The sequence below is a fragment of the Sarcophilus harrisii genome, chromosome 3 (genome assembly GCF_902635505.1).
Source record: "Sarcophilus harrisii chromosome 3, mSarHar1.11, whole genome shotgun sequence".
NCBI classification, from domain to species: domain Eukaryota; kingdom Metazoa; phylum Chordata; class Mammalia; order Dasyuromorphia; family Dasyuridae; genus Sarcophilus; species Sarcophilus harrisii.
The window spans coordinates 43,534,925-43,562,238 of NC_045428.1; the positions used below are offsets into that span (position 1 = coordinate 43,534,925).

The 27,314-nt window shown below is 34.9% G+C and overlaps 1 protein-coding gene across 1 annotated transcript in view; it reads left to right on the forward strand.

Annotated features, from left to right (window-relative positions):
• LOC100926221 (ceruloplasmin-like) overlaps positions 1–27,314 on the forward strand; it is a 44,505-nt gene that overhangs the window by 16,048 nt on the left and 1,143 nt on the right. Inside the window, exons 7-18 of the mRNA XM_031961129.1 lie at positions 3,868–4,007; positions 4,579–4,719; positions 5,087–5,298; positions 7,412–7,562; positions 8,474–8,686; positions 9,696–9,903; positions 11,161–11,309; positions 15,223–15,351; positions 16,462–16,568; positions 17,545–17,761; positions 18,832–18,971; positions 20,279–20,441. Of these exons, the coding sequence (XP_031816989.1) occupies positions 3,868–4,007; positions 4,579–4,719; positions 5,087–5,298; positions 7,412–7,562; positions 8,474–8,686; positions 9,696–9,903; positions 11,161–11,309; positions 15,223–15,351; positions 16,462–16,568; positions 17,545–17,761; positions 18,832–18,971; positions 20,279–20,441 (1,970 nt within the window). The remainder of the gene's footprint in view (positions 1–3,867; positions 4,008–4,578; positions 4,720–5,086; positions 5,299–7,411; positions 7,563–8,473; positions 8,687–9,695; positions 9,904–11,160; positions 11,310–15,222; positions 15,352–16,461; positions 16,569–17,544; positions 17,762–18,831; positions 18,972–20,278; positions 20,442–27,314) is intronic.

Sequence of the window (27,314 nt, forward strand, 5' to 3'; positions counted from 1 at the left end):
TATTCCTGTAGGTTCTCTTGTAGAATCTCTTTCAGGTGGTGATTGGCAGGTTTTTTGTTTTTTTTTTTTTTCTATTTTTACTTTCCCCTCGTATTTTATAACTACAGTACAACTTTTGTATTATTGCATCCAGATCCTTTTTTTTTTTTTTGATCATAGCTTTCAATTATGTTAATTTGTTCTTATATTTTCTCTTCTTGATCTGTTCTTCAGATCTGTTGTTTTTATGAGATGTCTCACTCTTCTATTTTTTTCATCCTTTATTGGTCTCTTATAACTCCACTGACTTCCTCTTGTCCAGTTCTCATCTTCAGAGTCATTTTCTTCCTAAAGACGCTGGATCTCCTTTTCTAATTGGTTGAGTTTTTTTCATAATCTTCTTGTTTTTCTTAGATTGTTCTATTTGTTTGTTTGTTTCAGCTTTTCCTCTCATTTGACTTTTAAAAGTCTTTTTTTGAGTTCTATGAATTCTTTTGGGGCAAGTAAACATTTAACATTACTTTTTGGAGTAGAAGAGAATTTTTTTCCTTCAATATTCTTTTCTGAAAATGATCTCTTTTTAGTCTTCTTTATTGCCTGAGTAATTTTCTATGGTTGGATTCTTTCTTCTTTTCTGGCTTTTTTTTTTAAATAAGGATTTGTTAGTGTGATTACCCCTTGTGTTAGGATGGGGGGCGTGGAGGAGAGATGGTGCTGCCTCTGGTCCTTCTTCAGTTCTCTGCTCTAACCTGGAACCCCAAACCAAGAACTCCACCTTCCTGTAGGTGTTCATAGCCAGCAGCATCCCTGACCCACTGCTTCTGCATTCACGGGGCATGTGCTGATTTCTTCTCACCCAGGGCGAAGTTTCAGCTTACTCTGGTGGTCTTTGTCAGCAGAGTGCTTCAATCTTCCCCGCCTCAGACACTGACCTCTCCATACTCTGGGAAGTGGAAACTCCTGTGGCTCAGGTCATCTCAACTCAGCTAACCCTTAGCTTGCAATTTGTTATTTCAGCAGAACTAGCCTGGAGGTGTTTACCTTTTGTGTGACTAAATTTCCAGCCTGTTATCTTTCTTTGGATCTTCTCTGTTTGTCCCTGGAAGATTATTCTTCTCCAACTCCTATTTGTTTTTAGCTGCTCTATGATCACCCTGAGGCACGTTTTATTGTTTGCGGGGAACATCTAGAGAGCTTGAAATTTTCTGACAATTTCACCATCTTCCCATAATACTCTCAAGGTCAGTAGTGAGTCTTACATAGAAATGGTAAAGAGGAAGATTTTAGTTCAAATCTAAGGAAAAGCATCCTATCATTTTAAAACAAGAGGTGTGTCTTCTTTCTAAAGATCTTGAAGCAAGACTTCTGCATGACCAATTGTGGGAATTTTGTAGAAATCATTCCTAAACAAGTAGGGGTTAGCCTAAATGGCTATTTTATATTTTGAGATTTTATATCATAACTGTCATCATCTAAAATTTATAAAATACTTTATGATTTGTAAAACATTTTACAGATATTTAATTTCATCTTCATAACAACCTTGGGAAGCAAGTACTTTTCTTATTGTCATTTTATAGATAAAGAAACTGAGTCTGAAGAAAGTGGAATGGCTTGTTCTTGGTCACACAGGTAGTAAGTGCGTAAAGATAAATTAGTTTCTGCACCCAACCTAAAGTAAAATGATATTTAAATTTCTGAGAGTTCAAGTTGGCTTTATAAGTACTCATTAATTTCAAGATGAGAGCAACTCACACTCTGTCCACCTCCTCAGGAGCATTCTTAGGAAAAGTCAACATTCTCATGTTGTTCTTCCCAGCTTGCACTTAGACTCTCAGAGCTGAATCCCTAGAGGGAGGCCTTACAGTCATAGGTTCTAGGGGATGAGTCCCCATCAGTCTTTCCTACTAACAATCAGCCAATAGTTAAAATGAGTTCTTATCAAAAGCATTTACAAAGGCAGCATAGCGAAAATGTTGTTGTTGTGTGTGTGTTTTTTAAGGTAAATTGTTATTATATTTCACACCAATGGTAGGGATGGTAGAGGCATAGAAAAAAGACAGACAGAGAGACAGAGATAGAAAGACAAAGAGAGAAGGAGGGAGGGAGGAGAAATTGCCTCTTCTCAGAACCTCCTTGTAGGAGTCACATTTTACTATGCTAATTCCTGACTTCGAACTCCCTCAGACTCTTACTACTTAACTACATAAAGCCCAGATGAGCACAGCCAATGTTGTGCTCATTAATCAGTGTTACTCTCCCTGGCTCAATCAGAGAGGTGTTTGTAACTCATAAAAAGTTAATGATTCATTATCTCATCATATGTGGCTATATCCTGTGACTTTGTCAACTGAACTGGAAGGATGGAATCAAATTCTCTCTCCTCTATACTAAAAATACATGAGTGTTTAGTAATGAATATCAAATCTAGAAATTATTTCAATAATGTCCATGAAATTTCAATATACCAATTAAATCTAATTTCTTGCTCTTAGGCTCAAAACTCAAGAGCTAGGCATATTAAAATATAAATAATTGGTTGAATTCAGTTAACATTGTTTAGCACCTACTTCATATAAAGCCATATTATGCAAGAAGATTGGGAGATAAAAAGATAAATTTGCCACAAATTTGGCACAGATCCTGCTTTTAGATGTGAGCTCACAATGTGAGACTCAGCAAGAGGTTTCAGTTTAGTAGAGGAGAAGATATAGTCACATATAATTGTAAAATATGAGCAAGTATGATAAGTACAAATGAGAAGTCCAACTAGCTTTCCCTTTTCCCTCTTGTAGTATTTATTATAAAATACACATTAGTGGAATTATATACCTTGTTGGTGGATTTTTCTTATAATTCTTATTAGTTAAGATATTCTTATTTCTGAATTTATCCATAATTCTTCTGAATTTAAAATTTCATAGGATAGGTATTATTTTATTCTATATTTCTTATGTTGCCCTTCCCAGGATCCTAAGACCCTATCATGCTGTCAACTCAGAGGCATTCTAGTTGACAAAACCCATTCCTCATACAGCTCTGGGTTTTGATGATTTTTGGATGACCTTCCAGAAGTGGCAGTATTCTCCTGACACCCCTTTACCACATCCCAAGCCCTGGACATCCTGGAACCTAGTTGGGTAACTCAATTACCCACAAAGCCGGGGTGAGATGGGATTTGCTCTGATGAGACAGAGGAGTACCAAATCATCCATCATGTCTCTATGACCTCCAAATCCCAGACTCCATCATGTTATTTATTAATATAATCAGCCACCCTGTTATGGCACCCTTAAGACATCCAAGCTTTTCTATCTACCATGTAGTGAACTTTTTTTATTTCTCTTAATTAGAATATGAATTCTCTGAGGTAGGGGTAGGAGAGGGCTGTATCCATTTTTTCTATTTATATTCCCAGTCCTTAGCACAGTATCTGACACATGGATTTTCATTTATTCATCATTAATTCACTCATATTCAAATCATGGAAGTCGTATAGTAGTATTGTAGTATAAAATTGTAGTATAAAATCAGATAATGGGTACAGCATTTAGTAATTTAATGCAACTCCCTTGGATGAGGAGACTGAAAACCTTTTTAAAACATATACACTAACATCTCTGCATGCAGTGAATGAAAAATAAAATTTGGTTAACTATTGAGGAAAAACAGGTTTGGCATTTTTTTACAATCTGACACAGTTTGCAAGCAAGGACTAAATTTGCAAATAAATTAATTGAATGAATGAACAAATAATTATATAAATAAATAAACACATAAATAAATGAATAGACAAATAAAAGGAATTAGACAAAATTTACATTATTTTTTTGAATCTTCTTCTGATTCTGCAGTTTGAAATCGTCATTTTCTACTATTTCCACACAGTGAGTCAGCTCCCTTCTTTGTTCGAGGACCCACCAGAATTGGAGGAACCTACGTAAAGTTGCATTATCAAGCTTACACAGATGATTCCTTTCTGAAAAAGAAAATAAGAGGCCCCGAAGAAAGACATCTTGGACTTTTGGGTAAAATTAGGAGACTTTGAGGGTTTGGGAGAGAGTGGTACAAACCTGTAATATCATCGATATCAGGAAATTCTATTGAAAAAACTCTCTCTGTCAAAAGATATTGATTACTGTTTAACAACTTCCAATTTTACAAAATTACCTAGGACACCAAGAGGTCAAGAATTTAGCAGGGGTCCTCAAACTTTTAAAATAGGGGGCCAGTTCACTGTCCCTCAGACTGTTGGAGGGCCGGACTATAATAAAAACAAAAGCTTTGTTTTGTGGGCCTTTAAATAAAGAAATTTCATATCCCTGGGTGAGGGGGATAAACGTTCTCAGCTGCCACATCTGGCCCACGGGCCATAGTTTGAGGACCCCTGGCAGGGTCACATAGCCAGAATTTTATCAGATGCAAGTCTTGAGCTGACATATTCTTGACCAGCTCTCTATCTGCAAGGCTATATTGCTTCTCAAAATAGGAAAAAAATAGTGATTGCGCACAGAATCAGTTATCATCAGGCACCACAATCTTTCCATGCACATTTTAAAAGAATTATAGATTAAGAACTTATTTTCTGCTTGACTCTAGGCCCCGTCATTAAGGTAGAAGTGGGGGATACCGTTCGGGTTGCTTTCCTCAACAGAGCCCGTCATCCCCTCAGCATTCAGCCACACTGCGTCCGGCTCACCAAGAGCAATGAAGGATCACACTACATGACTCTCAGTGGAGGTGAGCAGTCACAACAAAGATCTGTTGAATTGAATTGAGCATCCCAGTAGATCAGTCAGAGTAGTAAAGTGGGAAAAGTCCTGGATCAGGAGAGAGAGAGAGAAAACACTTCAATTTGACTCCTGGCTCTGTCACTTAATCTCTCTGTAATCTTTGGCATGTCACCCTTTCTGGACCTTGTTTTCCTAGTTTGTAAAATGATCGATTTAAATTGAATGGCTTCTGAAGTCTCTTTCAGTTCTGGTCTCTTTACAATTAGAGGAAGAAAATGAACTTAAACTTAAAATGTTAGATTCTATTCTTCAAGAACCCTGGCTCCTAGAAATATAGCTCCTGGCCCCTTCTTAAGTCATCTATTTCTTCCCAGGTACACCTCCACCTTCCTCAAGTATAAAACCTGGAGAAAATTTTACCTATGAATGGACGGTTCCCGAAACCGTGGGTCCCACCTCTGCCGATCCAACTTGCTTGACATGCATCTACTACTCTGCCCTGGACCTGGTCAGAGAAGTCACCAGTGGGATGTCAGGGCCTCTTGTTGTGTGTAGGAAAGGAAGTCTTAGTGCAGATGGCAGACAGGTAAGATCTAGGTCAGAACAGAAAGACTTGCACGCTCACCCTCACCATTTGATATAGGTTCAAATTCTCATTTCACATGGCACATTCTATATTTCAAGATGAAATTATTTTGTTTAAAGTGTTGAGATGTAAAATATTTTATTTTTTATTAAAGCTTTTTATTTCCAAAACATATGCATGGATAATTTTCAACATTTATCTTTGCATAGCCTTGTGCTCCAAAATTTCCCCTCCTTCCCCCCACCCCCTCCCCTAGATGGCAAGTAATCCAATATATGTTATACATGTTAAAATATATGTTAAGTCCAGTATATGAAAATATATTTGTACAATTATCTTGTTGCACAAGAAAGACCAGATCAAAAAGGAAAGAAAATGAATAAGAAAACAAAATGCAAACGAAAAACAACAAAAGAGTGAGAATGTTATGTTATGATCCACAGTCAAGATGTAAAATATTTTAAAGGATCAGTATTCAAGAAAGGAGAACAATGTGGCAAAATGGATGGAGAGATGGTCTGAGAATCAGGAAGAATTGAGTTTTCATACAAAATATTAATGTAACCTTGAATAAATAAATCTGTCTCTATCTGTTTGTCCACCTATCCATCCATCCATCTATCTATTCATCTATCCATCTATGTATGTATGTATGTACGTATCTATCTATCTATCTCTCTATCTCTCTACTGTGTACGTGTCTGTCCATCTATCCATCCATCTATCTATTCATCTATCTGTTCACCTGTCTACTTGTCTGCCTATCTACCCATCCATTTATCTATTAATCTATCCATCCATCCACTTATATATCTATGTATCACGTGTTTATCCATCCATCTATCCATGTATCTATGCATCTATCTGTCTGTTTATCTATCTATCCATCCATCAATGTATTTTTCTTTCATCTTCTCTTCCTTCCTTCATTTCTTCTTTTGTTTTTTTTACTTATCTATTGATCTATCTACCTATTTCCTACCTGTTTTTCTTTCTTCTTTCCTTCCTTCCTTTCTCCCTCCTCCTCTCCCTTCTTTTCCTTCCTTCCTGTTTCTTCCTTCCTCCTTTTCTTTTTCTTTTCTTTCTTCTTTTCTTTCTACCTGTCTATCTATCTTATTGTCTATCTACTCATTTATCTGTTTAGCCATCTATCTATCCAGAGATTCAGGACTGGAGCAAGAGAGAAGTGAGCACAGATAGTCTGAACAGCTTTAAAAAAGAATAACAACCATTTATTTAATGCCTACCTTGTGCCAGTCATTGTGCTAAGTACTTTGAAAATATTATCTCATTTAATCCTCACAATAATCCTGGAAGGTAGGTCTTATCATTCCCATTTTAAGTTAAGGAAGAGGCAAGCAAAGCTAAATGACTTGGGCAAGATCACACAGCTGGTGAGTATAAGAAGCAGGATTTGATTCCAGGTATTTCCTGTATTCCTAACTGTAAAGTCATAACTCTGTCCATTATGTTACATTCCTTCTGAATCAAAAGCATCTTTCATAAAAGAACCATAATTATCATTACCAAAAACTTATATTTTGGGTCCACTTTGTATATGGTGCTATGAGAGGTATTGTGGGAACCCAATTGAGTAGATGGGGTGCCATCATTCTGAGAAATCGATGGGGTTTTTGTTATTTTCTAGACCTCTTGCATTTCAGATTAATGAAACTTGAGGAATTCCCTACATTTGAGATCCATTTGTGCTCCATTTCCAGCAGTGGTCAGAACAAGAAGAAATATATTCCTAAAAAAGTCTATGAATTAAAATAGAAGTAGAGCCTCCATGAGGGTCATTCATGGTGATTAAATACTGAAAAATGCCTCCAGGGAGCCAGTAGAATCTCTGCCTTTAGAAATCAAGAATTATTTCACTTCACTTCAAGGACATTCCCATCTGACCCTAATTCTATATAAATCTTTTTTTTTTTTTTAACCATAAGGCCTTTTCTGTTAATTTTTTAAAATTCAATAGTGAAAATTCAGTCAGATCTATAATGAATCCCTTTTTCAATTACTCTGCCATTTATTTTGCCCATATGAAAACTCAGAGGATGTATGGGAAAATGTTCTCCTTGTCTCACATTTCATTTTCTTCTTTTATCAACAGAAAGGCATAGATAAGGAATTCTACCTTCAACCTACAGTATATGATGAGAACGAAAGCCTGTATTTGGATGAAAACATTAGAAAATTCACAGGAAGTCCCAGTCAAGTGAATAAGAGTGATCCAAACTTCCAAAAATATAACAAAATGTACTGTAAGGGAAATTTTTATTTTATCAGATAATCGAATGAAATAGTGAATAAATGTCATTCTCTTTGCAGTCTACATTTCAAGGTCTTTAGAGATTGGGTTAGAAATACTTTAACCACTCAATTAAACCCAGTGACCATTTATGAGTACCTATGAGGGAATGAGTTAAGTTAGAGTTAGGGGTAAACCTGGAATTCCAATGGTATGGAAAAATTCAAAGTAAAGACACTTTCTCCTCCAAGGAAAATCAGCATTTTCTCTATATAGTGTTAGAGAGTTGTCTGAAGCATTGGAAATCTGAGTCCTTGCCTAGAATAATACAGTCAGTAAGTACTTGGGGTGGTAGTTGATGACTTTCAAGATAGTGCTGTCCCATCTCCTGGGAGTACCCAAAGATGTAACAGTTACCATATAAAAGAAACATATGTTCTCTTTAGGGTATGTTACATTTAAACAAGTGTATATATATATATATATATATGTATATATATATATACATATACACACACACACACACACTTATACACACTGTGTGTGTATGTGTACATGATAATTACAGGAAGATGGAGAGAGCACCCACAACTAAATGGGTTGGGAAAAAACTTGCCTTGACAGATAGGACATAATCTGAGCCTTGAAGAAAACTGGACATTCTGTAAAATCCTTTTTTATATCCTAAATCTATAAAGTAGAATCAAGTTTGCTCAACCATAATGCATACAAGAACCCCAAGATGATAGAATAAAATTTTAAGCCATGGTGACTATCCTAAAATCACTACTGAGTTGTAGAGTAGATATGACATGTGATGATGGAGAGAGGACCCATCCAAAGGAAATAATGGCTCTTTAATATTTTGAAATATTAGTGAAAGAATAATAATTAACACACTTTCCTTTTCCACAACTCTTCCAGCCATCAATGGATACATGTTTGGAAACCTTCCAGGACTTGATATATGCCTAGGTGACAAGATCTCATGGCATGTCCTCAGTATAGGATCAGAAGAGGATATTCATGGGATATATTTTTCAGGACACACGTTTGTCTCTTTGGGATGGAGGAGAGACACTATCAATGTGTTTCCACAAACCTCTCGGACTCTCTATATGACAGCAGATTCCCCAGGTGAAATTCTTCTCACGTATTCAGTAGGAGCTACTTTTTGTTCAGGACCAGGAATTCTTATAGCCAGAAGTTTATGGAGACAAAGAAGTGAATTGTAATTTGGAGGGTATAGTCTTTGCAGTAGGACAAAGAAGAAGCAATGGAGGGAAGACATGGATATCAGAGATACACAATTATTTTCAGGAGACTTCCCTCCCCCCCCCAAAAAAAAAAAAAGAAAAGAAAGAACAATGAAGAATGAAAGACCCTGAAAGGGAACAGTGACTTGCTCAAAATCATACAGGCAGTGAACAAGGAGAGGTGTTTTGCGGTGAATAATACCAAAAGGACACAAGTGGTGGCTTGGAACATTATTCTGTTCATTTGATAATATCTGGATGAATCTGTGTAATATTTTGCATAAACATGTACAATTTTCTGGAGCTCTTCCCCTCCACTTCCTTGGGGTCTCCATGTCCATATACTCCAACGTACAAAAGAGCATTCTCTATAAAATTAAAACTTTGAGTTAAGAGAACACAAGGTCTCTTAAAGAATACACTAAAAAATGGTGTCAATGTATAATGTATAAAAACTCATGATGCCTAAAAACACCTTAGCCTAAGCAGAAAAAAAAACTAAAATAAAAGAACAAAGATCTCTTGTCTTTTAGTGGGGCTTACTGTTGTATGGAATAGTAAGGATTTGATTTATTTGTTTGTTTTAAATATAAAGGAATTGTTACCTCATTATATTTTTGTTTTTATATATTCAATTCTGTGAGCACCTAGTGAGTGCCTTTTATAAATAAGGCATAAGACTAAGTGCAAGAGAGATGAAGGCAAAAACCAAAGAGATTTGTCTTCAAAAAGTTCACATTTTGCTTAGTGACCTTTATTATTATTATTTATTACTTGCTGACCTAATATTTCATTTATTCTTTTTGAATAGATTCATATAGGAAGAGGAGTCCAATAAACTCACCAATCATAAAACCTTAAAAATGATGTCTTCTTCTTCACCTTCTTAGGGGAATTTGAAGTTACTTGTCTCACAACGGACCACTTTACAGGTGGTATGAAGCATAAATACCGAGTGAAACCATGCAAAAAGCCTTTTAATGACCACACCATCTATAAGGAGGAGAAGGTTTACTACATTGCAGCAGTGGAAATTGAATGGGATTATTCTCCCAGCAGAAAGTGGGAAAAGGAATTGCAACATTCGCAAGGAAAAAAGTAAGAGGCGGGAGGTTGGTGAGTCCAACTTCTAACTAAGCAAACTGTAAGCAAATGCATGTATATACATGCCCCCATTCAATCCAACAAGTACTTATGAAACACTGTGCCCAGGGACTGGGAGGTGGAGTGGGGGGTACAAAGACTACATCAAACCAGTCCTTTTCCTCAAGAACTTTACATTCTATGGGAAGCTACATTCAATTTGAATCCATCTGAACTGCCCTCTTTGATTTAAAAAAATCTCTACAAGCTTTGATTATGGAGATATTTCTCTCTCTCTGTCTCTCTCTCTCTCTCTGTCTCTCTGTCTCTCTCTCTGTCTCTCTGTCTCTCTCTCTCTCTCTCTCTCTCTTTCTCTCTCTCTCTGTGTGTGTGTGTGTGTGTGTCTCTCATCTCTCTGTCTCTCTTTTTCTATCTCTTTCCCCTTCCTTTCTTTTCTTCTATCTCTCTTTCTGTCTATATATCTCTATCTCTTTCTGTTTACTTTCTCTCTTCTTACTTTTTATTACTGTTTAATGAATATGTAAACTATGATCCTTCTAAGTATAAGGACTTTCACTTTTGCCTCACTGTTTTATTTTTATCTGAATTTTCATTCATTTTAATGAATTCTTACTAATTTTCTTTCTCATGTCATTTGATTTCTTTCATTCACTTTCTTCTTAGAAACTCTTTTTTCAGCTGGGTGCTACAACTACCTACTAAATCCCTATGATGTGCTGAGTGTGGTCCCAAGAATACAAAGACATAGGGCTGATTCCTGCCCTCAAAAAGCTTACATTTATTCCACAGAGGGAATATCCTGTTTGCAGATAAGGAAATTACAAAGTATGTACAAAGCAAAGCACATCATTTCAAGAAGAAAAAAGTACAATATCCAGGAAGGAGCACCTATAGGAAGAAAGTGGCCCAAGGGCTGTGCTTTGAATGAAGCCGAGCATTCTAAAATATCCAGTAGTGGAAGATGGAGCTCATATACAGGGAAAGCTATTGCATCAGTTTGATTATCCCTGAAAATACATTTCAGAATAAAAACTATGAAAGTACAATATTCTTTTTTCAAATTAAGCTTAGGACTAGAAGGGTAGAAATAACCACTTTGTTTTGTTTTTTTGTTTTTTTTTAGCATAGTGTCTTTGTTCTCTACATAAATGAATGAATGTTATTTTCATGAAAGTTTTCATTTGAAAAATACTTTGCTTATTTTAAATGTTTAAATGAACCAGACTTAAAGTTTGTATGTGTCTGTTTCAGTGTTTCAGCTTCAAGTTTATTTTTGGAGAAAACTTATGGTTGGTTTCTTGGTTCAAAATACAAGAAAGTTGTTTTTTCTGAGTACAGAGACATCGCTTTCAAGACTCCAAAGCCAAGAACAGAAGAAAACAAACATCTGGATTTGCTAGGTACTGAACTGTGTGGTTTAGTTGATTGCTCTGTATGACCTAGTTAGATTTTTTTTTCTTTAACCCCAGAAATGATTCCATTGTAGAAGAGTCCTGATTCCATCTAGGGATCTAAATAAGAATGAGCATCATCCAACAAATTGGAGTCTGGCAATAGATGTTGTTACAAAACAGCAAGCCATGGAATGGACCCCAAAGATAGCTTTATAATTCAGTCCCAATGTGCTTAACTAGCTCAAGCTTCTAAAGTACTGCCTGGAATTATGTAGTTTTGTTTTCTATGAGATTTTAAACCCTTCCTTGCCCTCTTTATATCAAGCTGCAAAGATTTGATCTCAAAATATTAAAATCCTAGGAACTACAGAATCCAGAATTTGAAGGGGTCTTCAGAACCACTAGTTCAATTCCTTAATTTTACAGATCAAGAAATTGGATCTTAGAGAGGGAGAAAAGATTTGTCTATAAGCAGTATCATCCTATTGTTCTTTAAAATATAATTCAACAGGGGTAGGTAGGTGATGCAATACTGAAGTCAGAAGGACCTGAATTTAAATTTAACCTCAGACACTTACTGTCTGTGTGATCCTAGGCAGATAATTTAACTCAATTTGCCTCAAAAAAAAAAATAACAAAGCAGAATGGCTTTGAAAATAATATGCTAAATTTATCATATACTATTTTTAAAGCAGGTTGGATTGCTATAGGTATTTCTAGTTTCATATACTAATATAGATATATGTGAGGCTGAAACTTCATGTTTGCAAACACTTCTATCCACCTAAAGTAGATAACATATAAGTAAAATGGTAATAATAGAATCACAGACATCTAAAGTAGAAGGAGATGGATAGAACATTTAATGCAAAACTTTCAGTTCATAGAAAGAGAAAAAATTTAGAAATTAAGTCAACATATATTTTTAAGTACCCATTTTATGCCAGACACTGTCCCAAGTGCTGGATATACAAAGAAAGGTCAACAACAGCAAACTAGTCTCTAGTCTCCAGGACCTCACAATATAATGGAGGAATCATGATGGCATAGGAAATTTAATTTGAAGGTCAGAAGGAGATTCAGACTGGCCCAACTTACACACAATGGGTATCTCTTCCGTAATATTCTAGAAAAGGGGACATTTTATCTGGGTTTGAAAATCAATGTGAAGGAACCCACTGCTTCCTAGATAGCTCATTCCACTTAAGGACATCTCTAGTTGTTATGAAATTTGTTGTTTTATACACACACGTGTGTGTTTTTGTTAGTGTTGTGCTTTTTTTCTAAATGTTTTTTTCCTAATACTTTTTTTTCTAACAGTCTGAATTTACCTCTTTGAAACTTCTGCTCAATATTTCTTCTGATTTTAAGACTGGAAGAAGCCTTAGAAATGCTTCTTCAGTATATATAAATTTATTTTTAAATCAAGCCTAGAGGGCAGTAGCACAATTTTTTATCCAAGAGTGTCCTTCTCCCTACTGCATCCTGGATTCCCCAGACATGAAACTTAGAAGCAGCTTCATATATACATATAAATCATAGTTAAATCTTTACAAGTTTTCTAAGTATGTGAATCCCATTTTAAGAGTAGGAATCGTCAGTTGATTAGATGATATACACTGACATGCATTTTCTCTCTTTTTTTAAAGAGGATGTTACTCCTTTGGCTTCCTCGTCTACCCTTCCAGTTCTTCTCCTTGTCATTCTTGCTATCAGCAAAGTTTTCTGGAGAGGGGAGAGATCCTCAAACCTCATATAAAGAAGGGAGCTCAGAGAATTAACTAATGTTTAAGGCTATCTATGAGATTCCTCATACCCTCCTCCTCATCCTATACTTCTAGATTTTACAATTCTTTGAGATTGTTACATTACTTTATGCCTTAAAGACGAGGGGGTACCTAGGATGGGTAGCAGAATAGTCCTTTGATAGAAATGAATAGAGAAAATGTCAAGGAAATTTTATTGTGTTGAATTTTAAATTGAAATTTAAAAGTACTAATCAATTAATGAGTCAGTCAGCAAGTATTTGTTAAGGAAACTGGGGACCTAGATACAAAGAGTGAAATAATCTTCATTCACAGAGTTTGCATTCTAGGATGACAAATATATGCATAATAAATAGTAAATAAATGCTAATATATGCCCATAGTTAAATTATATGATGCTTTAGGGAAAAAAGGAACCAGCAGTTGGGAAAAATCAGAAAAAAAATAGCATTTTTATAGCATTTTGATGTTGCAAAATACTTTTATATGTTATCTCATTTGATCCTTGAAAAAACATCATCCCCAGTGTACAGGTAAGGAAACTAAGGTGGACAGAGATTAAGTGATCTGGGCTTGAGGCAAGACCAGCATTTTATGTGTTGCTTCAAGAAGTGTAAGACTTACTTAGGGATCACACACAGCCTAAATTTAGAGCCTAAATTTTGTGCTACTGTAGGGAAAGGTCTTATTTACTGTCCAGTCTGCAACGAAACAATTTTATCTCAGTATTCCTGACCAGATGTACCAAATCCAACGCAGTATTACCCAGAATCACATTTTCTGGCAAGCTTGAGCTCCTGTCAATCAAGAGGGAGGAAATAATTATTTGATAATAATTGCTGTCTATAGTGCAATAAAGTTTGCAATTATCTTACATTTCAGGGCCAAGACTTAGAACTAGACTCCCTGATTTCAGATCCTTCTATTTGTCCTGCTAAGGTATCTTGTCTCTTCAATTATGTGACAGAAATTCTGTTCATCAGCAATTGTTGTAGCTTATCACATTTTTGATAGAAGGGAAAGGCCAAAAAACATATTCCTCTTTCCTCCTACCCCTTGGTCCCTTGCCATGAGATTTTTGTTTGGTTCATTAGGAAAGAAAAGAGAAAAGAGCTGGCTCAGTTTTAAAACTCCCAGGAAGGCTGTAATCTTATGTATCAAATGCTTCTTACAGAGGCAATTGTTCTAAAGATGGTGTTGTGGAATCTAGGTCACCAAAGTCTTGAAAGCAGCTGAAAGCCATGATTTATAAACCAACAATGAGCTCCTTGTTTCTGCAATTCATTTTGGTAGGTTTACAGTTCCCACCCAGACTCCCCAATCCTCTCACCCCAAATCTCCCTACTTTGCAGAAAACTTTTAGAAAATATATTATGTGAGGGAGCAACTAGGTGACACAGTGGATAGAGCATCAGCCCTGAAGTCAAAAGGACCTGAGTTCAAATCTGTCTCAGACACTTAGCACTTCCTAACTGTGTGACTCTGGGTAAGTCACTTAACCCCACTTGCCTCAGCAATATATATATTATGTGAGGGATCTAAACCAAGGACAATACCTTTTCCACCCCCACCCCATCCCAAATTCATGGAGTAGGTGCTTTTGACAAGACTATGCCATTTTCAAGAAACTCCATGGTTTTGTGCTGGTACAAAAACCATACTTCATGAGCCCCCACCAATGTGCTTGCTTTTACTTACCCCCAGAGTACACAATTAGTTAATAACAAAAAAATTTAATGAAATGCATGGCAAGAAAAGTAGTGATAAAACATTTGCTTATAGTCTTGGACTAGCCTTTTTTGGGGGAAACTCACTTTGTCAAAGGAAGGAAGATGCTTATGGTACCTGAAGGTACAACAGTTTAATAAAAAAGAAAATCACTATGCTTAAGTTTGGAAGGGTTGGTACTGAACATTTATATTTTATTTTATTTTTATTTTGTAAGGGTCTATGACCTTTTTTTAACAATAGCTTTTTATTTTCAAAATACATGCAAAAAATAGTTTTTAACGTTCGTCCTTAAAAAACCTTGTGTTCCAAATTTTTCTCCCCCCTCCCCTATTCCCTCCCTTAGACAGCAAGTAATCCAATACTGAACATTTATATCTTAAGTGAAATAACACCAATGTCTCTCTCTTGTTTATTCCCACTAGGTCCACCAATTAAGGCAAATGTTGGAGATAGAATTAGAATTGTCTTTAAAAACCTGGCCAGCAGGCCTTATTCTATTGATGCTCATGGAGTGAAAAGAGATTATTCTACTGTTCCTCCAACAAAACCAGGTAATTGCTTGGGGAGACAAATCATCTAGGATAAGAAGTCTTTCTTAAATCCTTAAGAGTTCATCTGTATAAGGATTCTTTTCTAGCAAAAAGAAATCATAAAGCTACTCTGATTTCTTAAGTGGTCCCTGAGAATGCCTCTGGGTCTTTGGTTCCTCTGTTAATGAATCTCTCTCACATAACTAGTGTGACTCAAGAACGGGCCCATTCTTGAATCTTTCCACTTTGTGAGGAGCTTAAAGAGTTTGTATTTTCCTCTGAATTCTTGGGGAACCAAGAGTCAACTTCATACTATGAAGTGAAATAGAATCTTAGTTGAGGTAAGACACAGAATGATTTATGATGAGTATTATACCCAACAAAATCTTATAAGATGAAGGTCAGATAAACATTACTAGTAATTGCCAGCATATATGAAACATCTTAAGATGTGCAAAGTACTTTATAAATATTGTCTCATTTTATCTTCTTAAGAATCCTGGGAATGCAATGCTATTATTATCCTATTTAAGAGAAGAGAAAATTGAGGCAGGAATTAAGTGACTTGCCCAAGATCACACAGCTGAAAAGTATCTGAGGCAAGACTAGAATTCAAGCATCCCCAACCCTAAGTTGGGCAATCAAAAAGAAAAAGAAAAGCAATCCACACATCTACATGTCTGTTAACATAAAACATTCTTGAGGAAGATACTTCATTCATAGAATGCGGGGGGGGGGGTGGATAAAGGTTAGAAATTACATTTGGATGATGATTTTTTTTCTAAATACTTTGCAAATAAGCATCTACCTATAATTAGATTTGCAAAGAGAATTTTATATTAGTATAAACCAGCTTGCAAGATGTTGAGAAGTAAGTGGCAGGTTAAAATAAAGTCATTAGTTACAAGATAGTTTGAGAGGAAGAGGTAGCAGTGGTAGGGACTAAGAAAGGATTCACTGTAGAAGGTAATGATTGAGCTGTGGTTTGAAAGACAAGAAGAATTATATGATATGGAGGGGAGAGGTTAATCAGTTAACTATTATTAACATGTAATCATTAATATAATTAATTAAATATATTGTAGGTATTTAATAAATAGTTGTTGAATTGAAACAAATTTGCCTCAACAGGAGAAATAAGAGTCTATAAGTGGAAAATTCCTGAAAGATCCGGGCCTACTCAAAATGATTCTGCTTGCATACCCTGGGTTTACTTTTCAGCTGTAGATAAAGTTAAGGTAAGTTGTCCATGATTTTAAAAAAATATAGATAGGTAGATAGATGGATGGATGCATAGATAGATAGATAGATGAATGGATGGATGGATAGGTGGATGATAGATAGATAGATAGATAGGCACATAAGCATGTAACACAATCCCAATTCACTTTGGACAAAAAATGCCATCTGCATCCAGAAAAAGATCTAAGGAAACTGAATGTAAATCAACATATGCTATGTTCACTTCTTTTTTTTTTCTGCTTTTTTTCTAATCTCTCCTGTGGTTTTTCCTTTTTGCTCTGAATTTTCTCTCCCAACATAATTCATAAAGCAATGCATATTAAAAATAAATAAATTTACTAGAAAAAATAAAGATAGAAAGCAATGATCATACAATGATTACCAAGAAACCATAAAATATAAACACCCTAAGAACAGGGACTGTGTCATTTTTTTTTTTGTCCCAAATACCTGACTCATAGGAGGCTTTCTTTATGTATATATATACACAAATACATACACATATACTTGTTGATTGGTTGAGGAATGAATAAATTTAATATCTCAGACTTAAGATGATTCCATTAAAGAATAAGCCTTATGTGAAAGATTTAATTCTCTTTTCGATTGCATAATCTAAGATGGCTTCACATTTCATTACTCTCCATCAGCTAAAGAACTGCAGATGTTAAATACATAGACATAATTGCTCAGTTAGATCTAGTTGGAGTTCTTTTGATATCATTGGAATAAAGGTAACAAATATTTATTAGATGCTTACCATATTCCAAGCATTGTGCTAAGTGCTTTACAAACATTATTTTGTACATTTTGTGTATCCTGTAAGGAAAGCGCTACTGATATTCCCACTTTACAAAAATGAGAGAAAAGAGTGATTGAATTTAGGTTTTCCTAACTGGAGGCCCTGAACTATCACAGCTAGTTGCTATTATACCTTATAACTTAGTTTGTTTTTCTGATTTGTGTTTTCAGGATCTCTACAGTGGATTAGTCGGACCTTTGATAGTCTGTCAACGAAATGTCAACATGGACCATGGTGTTAGCCATGTTGTTAATCTTTTTCTTTTCTTTATGATTATTGATGAGAACCTATCCTGGTACTTTGATGAAAATATCAAAAAGTATTCTCCACATCCAGAGAAAGTAAAAAAAGCTGATCCAAACTTTATTTTGAGCAACCAAATGCATGGTAATACTGTTTCACAGATGACATAGTCGATAATAGCCAATTTTCTTTATAAAGGGAGAGTGAGGATCCAGAAACCAGAAAAGCAGATCTTTCTATGGAAATAAAACTACAAACACAGAAGCTCTTTTCCTCATTCATACAGTCATCCAACTTAATAGGTCCCCCAAATTCTTTCAGAAACAAAAATGGTAGACTCCCTGGATAGAATAATCCAAATAGAAATGAGGAAATATTACCTACCACTTTGAGTTTCTATTTTAAAAGTTAAAATTATAAAATTAAAATTAAACTAAACTCATATTCATTAAATTAAATTTATATGAAACATTCAGTTTCATTTTAGTTGGAATTGCTTTCTAATACTATTTTGAAATTGTTAAAATATTTTACATTTGTATATACTTATATATGTACAGATATATAAAGATATATAAAAAATTAAATGTACACATATATGCACATACAGAGAAATTTAGTCATATATGCAAATACTTTGTGTCAGAAACATAGAGCAAAAGTCCGTCAGTTTTATATAGCAGAAACTGAGCATTATATGACAATGAATGCTGATATTACAGGTCAACAATATAAATGGAAATTGAAGTTTCTCCTTGGTTCCTGATTACTTGTTGAATATGTCAATATATGTATACACATAAGTGTTTAAATGCACATAGACTGGGTTTTTAATCAGCATAAAGAACTCAGTGATACAATTTGACAACTCTTATAGAATTTATAAGATAAATCTTACATATCCTTATTTTAGTGTTCTTCCTAATGAATAGAGAATATAAGTAAAGGTTCTTTTTTTTTTTTTTTTACCAAAAGATCAAAATTCAACAGATAATGCTAAAACAGCCTTAGTTTTGCTTTCCTCAAGAAAACTCTAGTAGTATAGGCTTAAAAAAAAAAAAAAGAATGAATGAATGGAATGACTTTTTTTAAAGAATTAGTTATCCAGCTTTAGAATCTTTACTGCCTCTGAGTTATTTGCTATATTTAGAAAATGAGCTATCATTTCATATCCTTATTTTTAAAAGATATCTGATAATGTTTTTGTCTCTCAGCAATTAATGGAAGACTTAATGGAAACACACAGGGTCTGACAATGCATATTGGAGATACAGTGAACTGGTATTTGATTGGCTTGGGAAGTAATATGGATATCCACACTGTTCACTTCCATGGTCACAGCTTCAGATATAAGGTACATATCCCACCTGCCACAGATTCTTGTTATTTTTCTGATGCCTTCTGTATTAGTTGATGGATTTGTATGAAACTGTGAAATAATACATAGTATCAGACATCTAAAGGTGGAAGAGTTCTCAAAGGTTATCTAGTCTAATTTCTTTCATTTTTATTCATTCATTCTTTCTTTTAATTTTTCTCAATCAATTAATTAATTAGAGGCTGAGTTCTCCTATCTATCCCAGAGTAGAAGAGCAGCAACCATTCATGGGACCCTGAACTGTGGTCATCATGGAAGTTTTGTTCCATTTCTAGCTGTACTGATGCACCCCTCCTTACTCAGTCTAGTGTCCTCTAGCTCCGGGGAATTCACCATATTGGTACTAGTCTTGCTGCATACACCCAGTTGGGTTCAAATCTACTGCAACTTAGAGCTCCAGAGCCTAAACAATCCATTAGTTTTTCTCAACTTCCTCATTAGTAGAGATTGTGGGCATATGCCAATTTGCCTTTATTTTATAGATGAGAAAACTGAGGCTCAATGAGCTTAATTGATTTTCCTCCAGTCATTTGGATAGGAATTTTCAAATGTAGGATCTGAATCTGAGTCCTCTTTAATTAATACTTAATACTTAACAATTAAGTATTTATCAAATGCTATTTAAAATACTATAAATCAAAAGCAAATTAGAGAGGAAACAACTTAGAATAATTCAAAGACATGGGATGTTCAAGATGTTAGTAATCCAGTTGAAGAGACAATCCAGGAGTTCAAAGGAGAGACATCTTGATTAGGGTTGGAGTAGTTATCTGAAAGGGGAGAAAATGAACTAGGCATTGAAAAATGGGTAGAATTTGAATGAGGGTAAGAAAACAGTGACAAGGAAATTCTAATACAATGAGCAAAGAGATGAAAGAGGGAACCACTGCATATACCTGGTTCCAAGGAAGTCTGATGGAATTAGCATTTGTGTTGAGAAGTAGGAGGAGTCATAAAATAGGATCAAATTCATCAGGACCTTGAAAATTAAGCACAGGATAATACACAAAGAGAAAGAGACATGCTATTGTCAATCTTGATTTTCCCAAAAAATGAAAGAAATGAACTTTTCAAGGTTTTGTTTCCTTACAAAATCCTATATTCTTTAAAAATGCATCTTCTAAAGTGACTACAAGAACTTGGGGCCATAAGAACCTTAATATAACCTTGTGTTTCAGAAACTCTGATAAGGTTAAAAGAATATAAAGAGAATATAAAGAGTATGCTACTACCTGAATTACCTTGAATAAATTCACTGATATAATTTCATTTTTCCCATTCAGGGTGCTGGATTTTATCGCTCAGATGTTTATGACCTTGTTCCTGGAAGATTCAAAATTGTTCAAATGTACCCAAAAGATGCTGGGACTTGGTTATTTCATTGTCATGTTACTAGACACCTTAGTCATGGGATGGAAAGCACTTACACTGTTTTAGAAAGAAAAGGTAAGGACAATTAAGGTGCTTGAATGGTACTGTAATCACAACAGTTTAATGTCTGTCCCAAGAAAATTATAATAATGTAAAGATCTTGAGGTATAAATACACACATCAGTTTGTGGTTAACATTTTAAAATACTTGAGTAAGTTTCACTGTCCCATTCCTTTTTATGCCACTGTCCTTAAAGAATCAGTGAGACTCCTCCCAGAGATTACTTTTGAATATGAGGGGGAATCTCTTCTCTCAGTCAATAAACATTTTTTCCTGCTCTACATCTAGGATCTTCTGAATACAGCTTTAAAGTATCCAAGATAGATATATAGAACTTTCTGAGAACCAATCACTGTGTAATAATGGATTAAGGATCCACTTCAAAATTTGGAAGAACAGGATCAGATTCCATGTTTGCTACTTGCCAGCTGTTTGACCTTTGGCAAATCACTTAAACTCTCTATCAGTTATGAAGGATTTATTCATTTGCATGGATGAAAGAATTTTCCACACTGGATGCCCCTTAGAATGATGAAATTGCAGGTTTTAACAACCACCACCATCACCACAAAATATGATTATAGAACAAGTGCCAAGATTTATAATATAACAAACATCTATTCAACACATTCTACTGTGCTTACTGTGCCTTTTTATCTCTTCTGGGGACAGAGAGGTATCTACATAAACTTTCAATGGTGCATGTTTATTTATTTTGATTGGACATACTAACTCTAGAACATCTATTTGGAAAATTACAAAAAGAAGACAGAATAAGAACAAAGAAAACTCTTATTCATCTCAAATTCAAAAACAGACTTTTTGAAAGCCTCTGGTATATTTCTTCTTTTTTACATGTCAATGAAGCCAGTTTTCTTCTTTTTAACTTGTAAGGTCTCTTTTAGCTCTAAATCTGTGGTTCTGTGATCCATGGAGATTCACATTGCAAGGGCATTCAAAATGGAAAACTATCTCCATTACTCTATGAACTCTCTTTTTAGTAAATATATGCAAATTATATATAGTATATATATATAATGTATATTTGCAGACATTTAAAGTGGTATTTAATTATCAGAAATTATTACTCTTATTGGCTTTAGATGTAGTAATGGAATGAATAATGTCACAGTATATGAAGAGTTAGGTTTAGAGTCAGGAAGCCTTAAACCCAATTAATTATCATCTCTGACATTTAATCAATGGGGCCAGTGACTTAAGGTCTCAGTATTTCCTTCAGTCAGTTCAGTGATAGGAGGTATCACAGCAGAGGTAAATATAACTCCTTTTCATACACATGTATTTATTAAAATGAATGTCTCTTCAGTCCCAGGGGAGAATAGTTTTCACCTGATAGCAACCTTTCAGAATGGTAAATGGCTAGGGATGCTTTATAAACTCCTGTGTGACCTTGGGGCCAAGAGGACTGAAAAAACTTTCTCAGGTGGTTCAACTCCAGGTCTTCACTGTCCATCAAGAATCTCCCTTGGCAAACCACAAAGATCTTCCTTCAGTAGCAGGGCTAAGAAATTAAGTTCTAATATTCAGAAAGCTTAGATTTTAGAATTCAATTCTAATTCTGGTCATTGCTGACCACTTGTTACCCCAGAGAGTGACAAAGAACCCCCTTGTTCTCTTCTTCTCTCACATCCTACTCAATATGATGACCTGTTCTAAATCACCAAAAACTCTTCTCTGCTTAGGCTAAGAGACATTCACTCTTTCCGAGAAGCCAATTTCATTCACAATGTAAAGAAAATATAGGCTCACTTGTCATAAGATATTAGTGGTAGCATGAATATTAATGGGACATACTATCTGGATGACTTCTCAGATTTTGTTGTCTTATAAGCAATAAAGGTAAAGTCCCTAAAAATGTGTCATGAATCAAACAGATTATGGCCTGCCCTAAAAGGTTCCTATTAGAAGATACTTTCCAGTTTCAAACAACTTTTGGAATACAACCTGCACATTATAGACACAGATACCACTTTATAGGAGGAAAGATTGATTACTAGCAAACGCCAAAGTATTTATCGGTTTAAGAATCGAGATTTTATTTAACTTGATTTGGTTTTTGGGGAGTAATCAGGATTGAGTGACTTGCTCACATAACTAGCAAGGATCTGAGAACACATTTGAATTCAGGTCCTCCTGACTCCAGAGCCAGACCACTATCTACTGTACTACCGAGCTGGCTCCATGGAACAACATTTTATTTTTTTATTAATTATAACTTTTAATTGACAGAACCCATGCCTGGGTAATTTTTTACAACATTATCCCTTGCACTCACTTCTGTTCCAATTTTTCCCCTCCCTCCCTCCACCCCCTCCCCCAGATGGCAAACAGTCCTATACATGTTAAATTGGTTATAGTATATCCTAGATACAATATATGTGTGCAGAACCGAACAATTCTCTTGTTGCACAGGAAGAATTGGATTCAGAAGGTAGAATTAACCTGGGAAGAAAAACAAAAATGCAAGCAATTTACATTCATTTCCCAGTGTTCCTTCTCTGGGTGTAGCTGTAGCTGCTTCTGTCCATCCTTGATCAATTGAAAATGAGTTAGATCTTCTCTTTGTCAAAGAAATCCACTTCCATCAGAATACATCCTCATACAGTATTGTTGTTGAGGTATATTATGATCTCCTGGTTCTGCTCATTTCACTCAGCATCAGTTCATGTAAGTCTCTCCAAGCCTCTCTGTATTCATCCTGCTGGTCATTTCTTACAGAACAATAATATTCCATTACATTCATATACCACAATTTACCCAACCATTGTCCAATTGATGGGTAACGGAACAACATTTTAAACAAAACAAAAAATGACTACAGAAGTTAGACCATATAATCTTTCTTTTCAAATATGCATAACTATTCCATAATTCCATACCCTAGAAAGTAAATTAGGTTTCTGGGTATTTTTTTTTAATATGGAGCTTCTTTTAATCTCTTTGCCCTGCAGAACAAAAAGCTTCATGAAGAGATTTTAATGAGCTCACATCGATGGTATTAGAGTCGAAGAAAACTGAAAACTCAAGCCTGCAAAAAAAAATAGGAGTTAAATAAAATTATGAATGTAATCATTAATAATGAAGTGGCTTAAAAATAAATAAAATTAACATTTTCTTGCTAAGCTTTGAGAATAAACTCCTGGAGATTTCAGTGGGATTACATCACAGGAATGTGATAGTATTAGTTTATTGTTCTTAAATTGTTTCAGCTACATCTGACTCTTTGATTTGACATTTCTTTCTCCAATGAGAAAACTGAAGCAAATAGGGTTAAATGACTTGACCCGGTCATACATGGAATGTGTCTTTGGACAGTTTTAAACTCAGTTCTTCCTGATTCTAGACCCTGCACGCTATCCACTGCTTCACCCTTGCTGTTAAGGATAATGAGTGACAAAAATGATAGGAAAAACTTGCACAGCAGGCAAATACAGTTGTGTTTATCTGAAGAAGATACAAATTCTAGTATAATAATTTAAAATTATATAGTTATTATCCATCTCTTCAGAACAGTCTCAATATTGGATGCAGTCTTCTTGCCTCCTTTCTTCATCCCATCAAACTACCAAAATTCTTTCAGAGTGATTTTCATTTCCCAACACTTTTAAAGCCGTGCCTTCCATTCCAACATACTTTGAATATTTCCAATTAAATTAGCATTTATTAAGCACTTCATTGTAAGCTGAGCACTCTACTAAGTCACGTGTATATGCATTGTGAGTATATATGTATATTATATACATACATTATGTATATATAAGTATATGCATATGTTTATATATTATGTATATACAAATACACACACACATGTATATATATCTTTTATGTAGCTGCCAAATATTTTTAAAGCTCAAATGTGGCCATTTCATTCTCCTATTGAAGAAAAAGCTTCTAAAGACTAGTAAAAACATATATAAATTCTTTCACCTAAAATCTTTCATACCCTGGCTTCAACCTATCTTTTCTGGACTCATTCCATATGTGTTCTATATAGTCTACATTCCTGCAAAAAAAAATTCACAATATTTTTTCTCCCTCCACAAGGAATTTGCACTTCCTGTGCCTGAAATGTTCTCCTTTTTAACCTTCATCTGTTGAAATTCCCAGCCTCCCTCAAAATTCAGTTTAAGTGTCTGATCCTTCCTATAAAAGATCCTTTCTGATCTCCAGAATGTTAGTGCTTCCTCCCAACCAAAAAATTTATAATCTGTACTTAATTCTCTGAGTACATGTTATTTCTACCAAATAGAACATAAACTTCTTGAAGGCAGGAACGATTTTCCTTTTTCACAGTACAAGTCTTTAGTAGCTACATAATACTTGTTGAATTAATGAAAAAAATGGCATGATAATTTCAATCCTCATATAATTTTAAACAGTCAATTTTAGCTAGTGGGTTAAAACTTCCACCACATCAAATCTTTTGTAAATGGGTAGAGAAATAGTCTAAATTTATTTTTGATCCCTTCATTTCCTTACTTGTGGAATTGTTACATTCCAGAGGCTTACCTTAGTGGAATGCTCAAGGATTGCTTATTAAGATTATGAATTTTGATCTTCAAGGGACCTCAGAGATCATCCCAGGCCAATCTCTTCATTTTTCATAAATGAAGAAATTGAGACATAAGGGAGTGAAATGGTTTGTCTAGGGTCACACAATATGTAGTCACAGAGAGTAGTCACAGCAACTAGACAATTCACAAACTCGGTCACCTCCAGTCACTGAATAATTAAAAACTGGTTTGACTAGAACCAAGGAAAAAAGGAGGAAAAATAGTCATGTCAGTACTGCATGCACCCAGCCACATTAAAATGCCTTTTAGATCCCCAAAAGGCTATCGGCAAATAGGTCACCACCAATCACTGAATAATCAAAAACTGGTTTGATTAGAATCAAGAAAAAAGGAAGAAAAATAGTCATGTCAGTACTGTACCCAGCCACATTAAAATGTCTTCTAGGTCCCCAAAAGGTTAATGGCAAATAAGCTTTCACCTTGCCTTTAAGTTATCAAAGTTCTGTGTGTGACAGAACATTTGGACAAAATTCTGGAGTTACATAACTCCTTACACAATTTCCTGTAAAAAGAAAACAATTTGGAGCATCTAACTGTTGGCAAGTATCACGGTTAGCTGTTTTACATTGAAATTCTGCTATTACTATAAATTGAAAGACATCTTTTTCAGTTTCTTATTGAAGAATTTTACCTGCAACAAGTTAGTTTTGACCCCATTGTAGGAGTTCATGGAATGGATCAACTAAAGCTATTCTGTCTGTCTAATATGACTTTTTAATCAGTCAAATTTTTGATTAGTCAAATGCCCTCAGTTGTTTCAAATGGGAACAAAAGGACTAAATAAAAGACACATAAAGTGAAATGTGTATCTTTCCAATAAACTGTTTCGTAAATCCCCTCTCAGAATCATACTTCCATTTCCATCCCATATGCTTGTCTTTATTATTCATAACAATTATTACTCATAATAATTCATATTATTCATAACCAATAAGATTGCTGCATCCTTTTTTAGCATTTTGGCCAGTGTGAAAGTATTGTCTTTAAGCGCGTGAAAGAATATGCTTTGTGCTATTTAAACAAAAGCCTAATTCATAAACATTGATTTATTTAATCAACAAGATGGGCAAGAATTGATCCACATGCTACAGAAAAAGTGGACAGTCACAAGTAACAGTATGATCTTGAGTGCCGCTAATCAATCACCTTGACTTGTGTCCTGATTTCTTCCATATATCCCTTTCTAGGGTGGACTACAAAGAAGCTGCTATTTTTGCTCTGCCCTACTTATATCCTTGATCAAAACTTTCTTAAAGAATCTTGTAACCTTTTATTTTTGTTTTTTGTTTTGGGGTTTTTTTTTTTAATGTGAGCCTTTGCTTTCATCAGGGTTGAAATTCCTTCCATGAATGCAGATGCTGTTTATTGTTGTACTTGATTGAAAGGCAAGAAAAATGTCCATATCCTGAAGAAATCCATCACCTTTTGGTGATGTAACGTACAATGCTACAGAATTCCTTCAGATACTGAGATTGAATAACTTATGTGGGGTCACAATCCAATATTATTCACAGGCAAAACTTGAAATCTGTTTCAAAAATGGCCTAAGCTCTGTGTTTGGGGTTATAATTGAAAGTACTGAGCTAGTTGTAAAAGTGAAATGGAGAATCTGAGGCCTTAAAAATTATTTCATAATTTCAGTTATTGAGATAATGCTCTACTGATTTAGGCAGAATTTAAATTCAGATCTTCCTGACTGTAAAACCCAGCACTCCATGCAGTGTACTGCTAAACTTGCCTAAGAGATTATAGAGCTGACACATTTTAGAAGCCGTGTTTAAGATACTGAACAGAGTGAATGCTCAACCACATGTGGTCATTCTTTATTTCCCTTCCCCAAAACTGGCTTCCAGGAGTTTTTAACCAGGGATTCATGATTTTTTTTTTCTATTTTGATATGTGCTTCAACAAAATTTGTTTCCTTTGTAATTTTATGAATTTTATGTTTTTAAAAAGATTATTCCAAGAGGAGATTCATATATTTCACCAGATTGACTACCCAAAAGTCCAAGATACTAAATAAGGTAAGGACCCTGGCTCTAGGCCCTCTGCACTTCAAAGGCATGTTGGGAATCATAGCTTGAAAGAGGGAAAAGAGAGTGACTGGAATCACAAAATGACTATCAGATCCAGTATCAACCTAGAAGGTCAAAAAGTCTATAATATTGTTCAGTTATTTCTGACTCTTTGTGACCCCATTTGGTCATTGTGACCAAGCATTTGAAGTTTTCTTGGCAGAGATACTCTAGGGATTTGCCATTTTCTTTTCCAACTCATTTTACAGATGAGAAA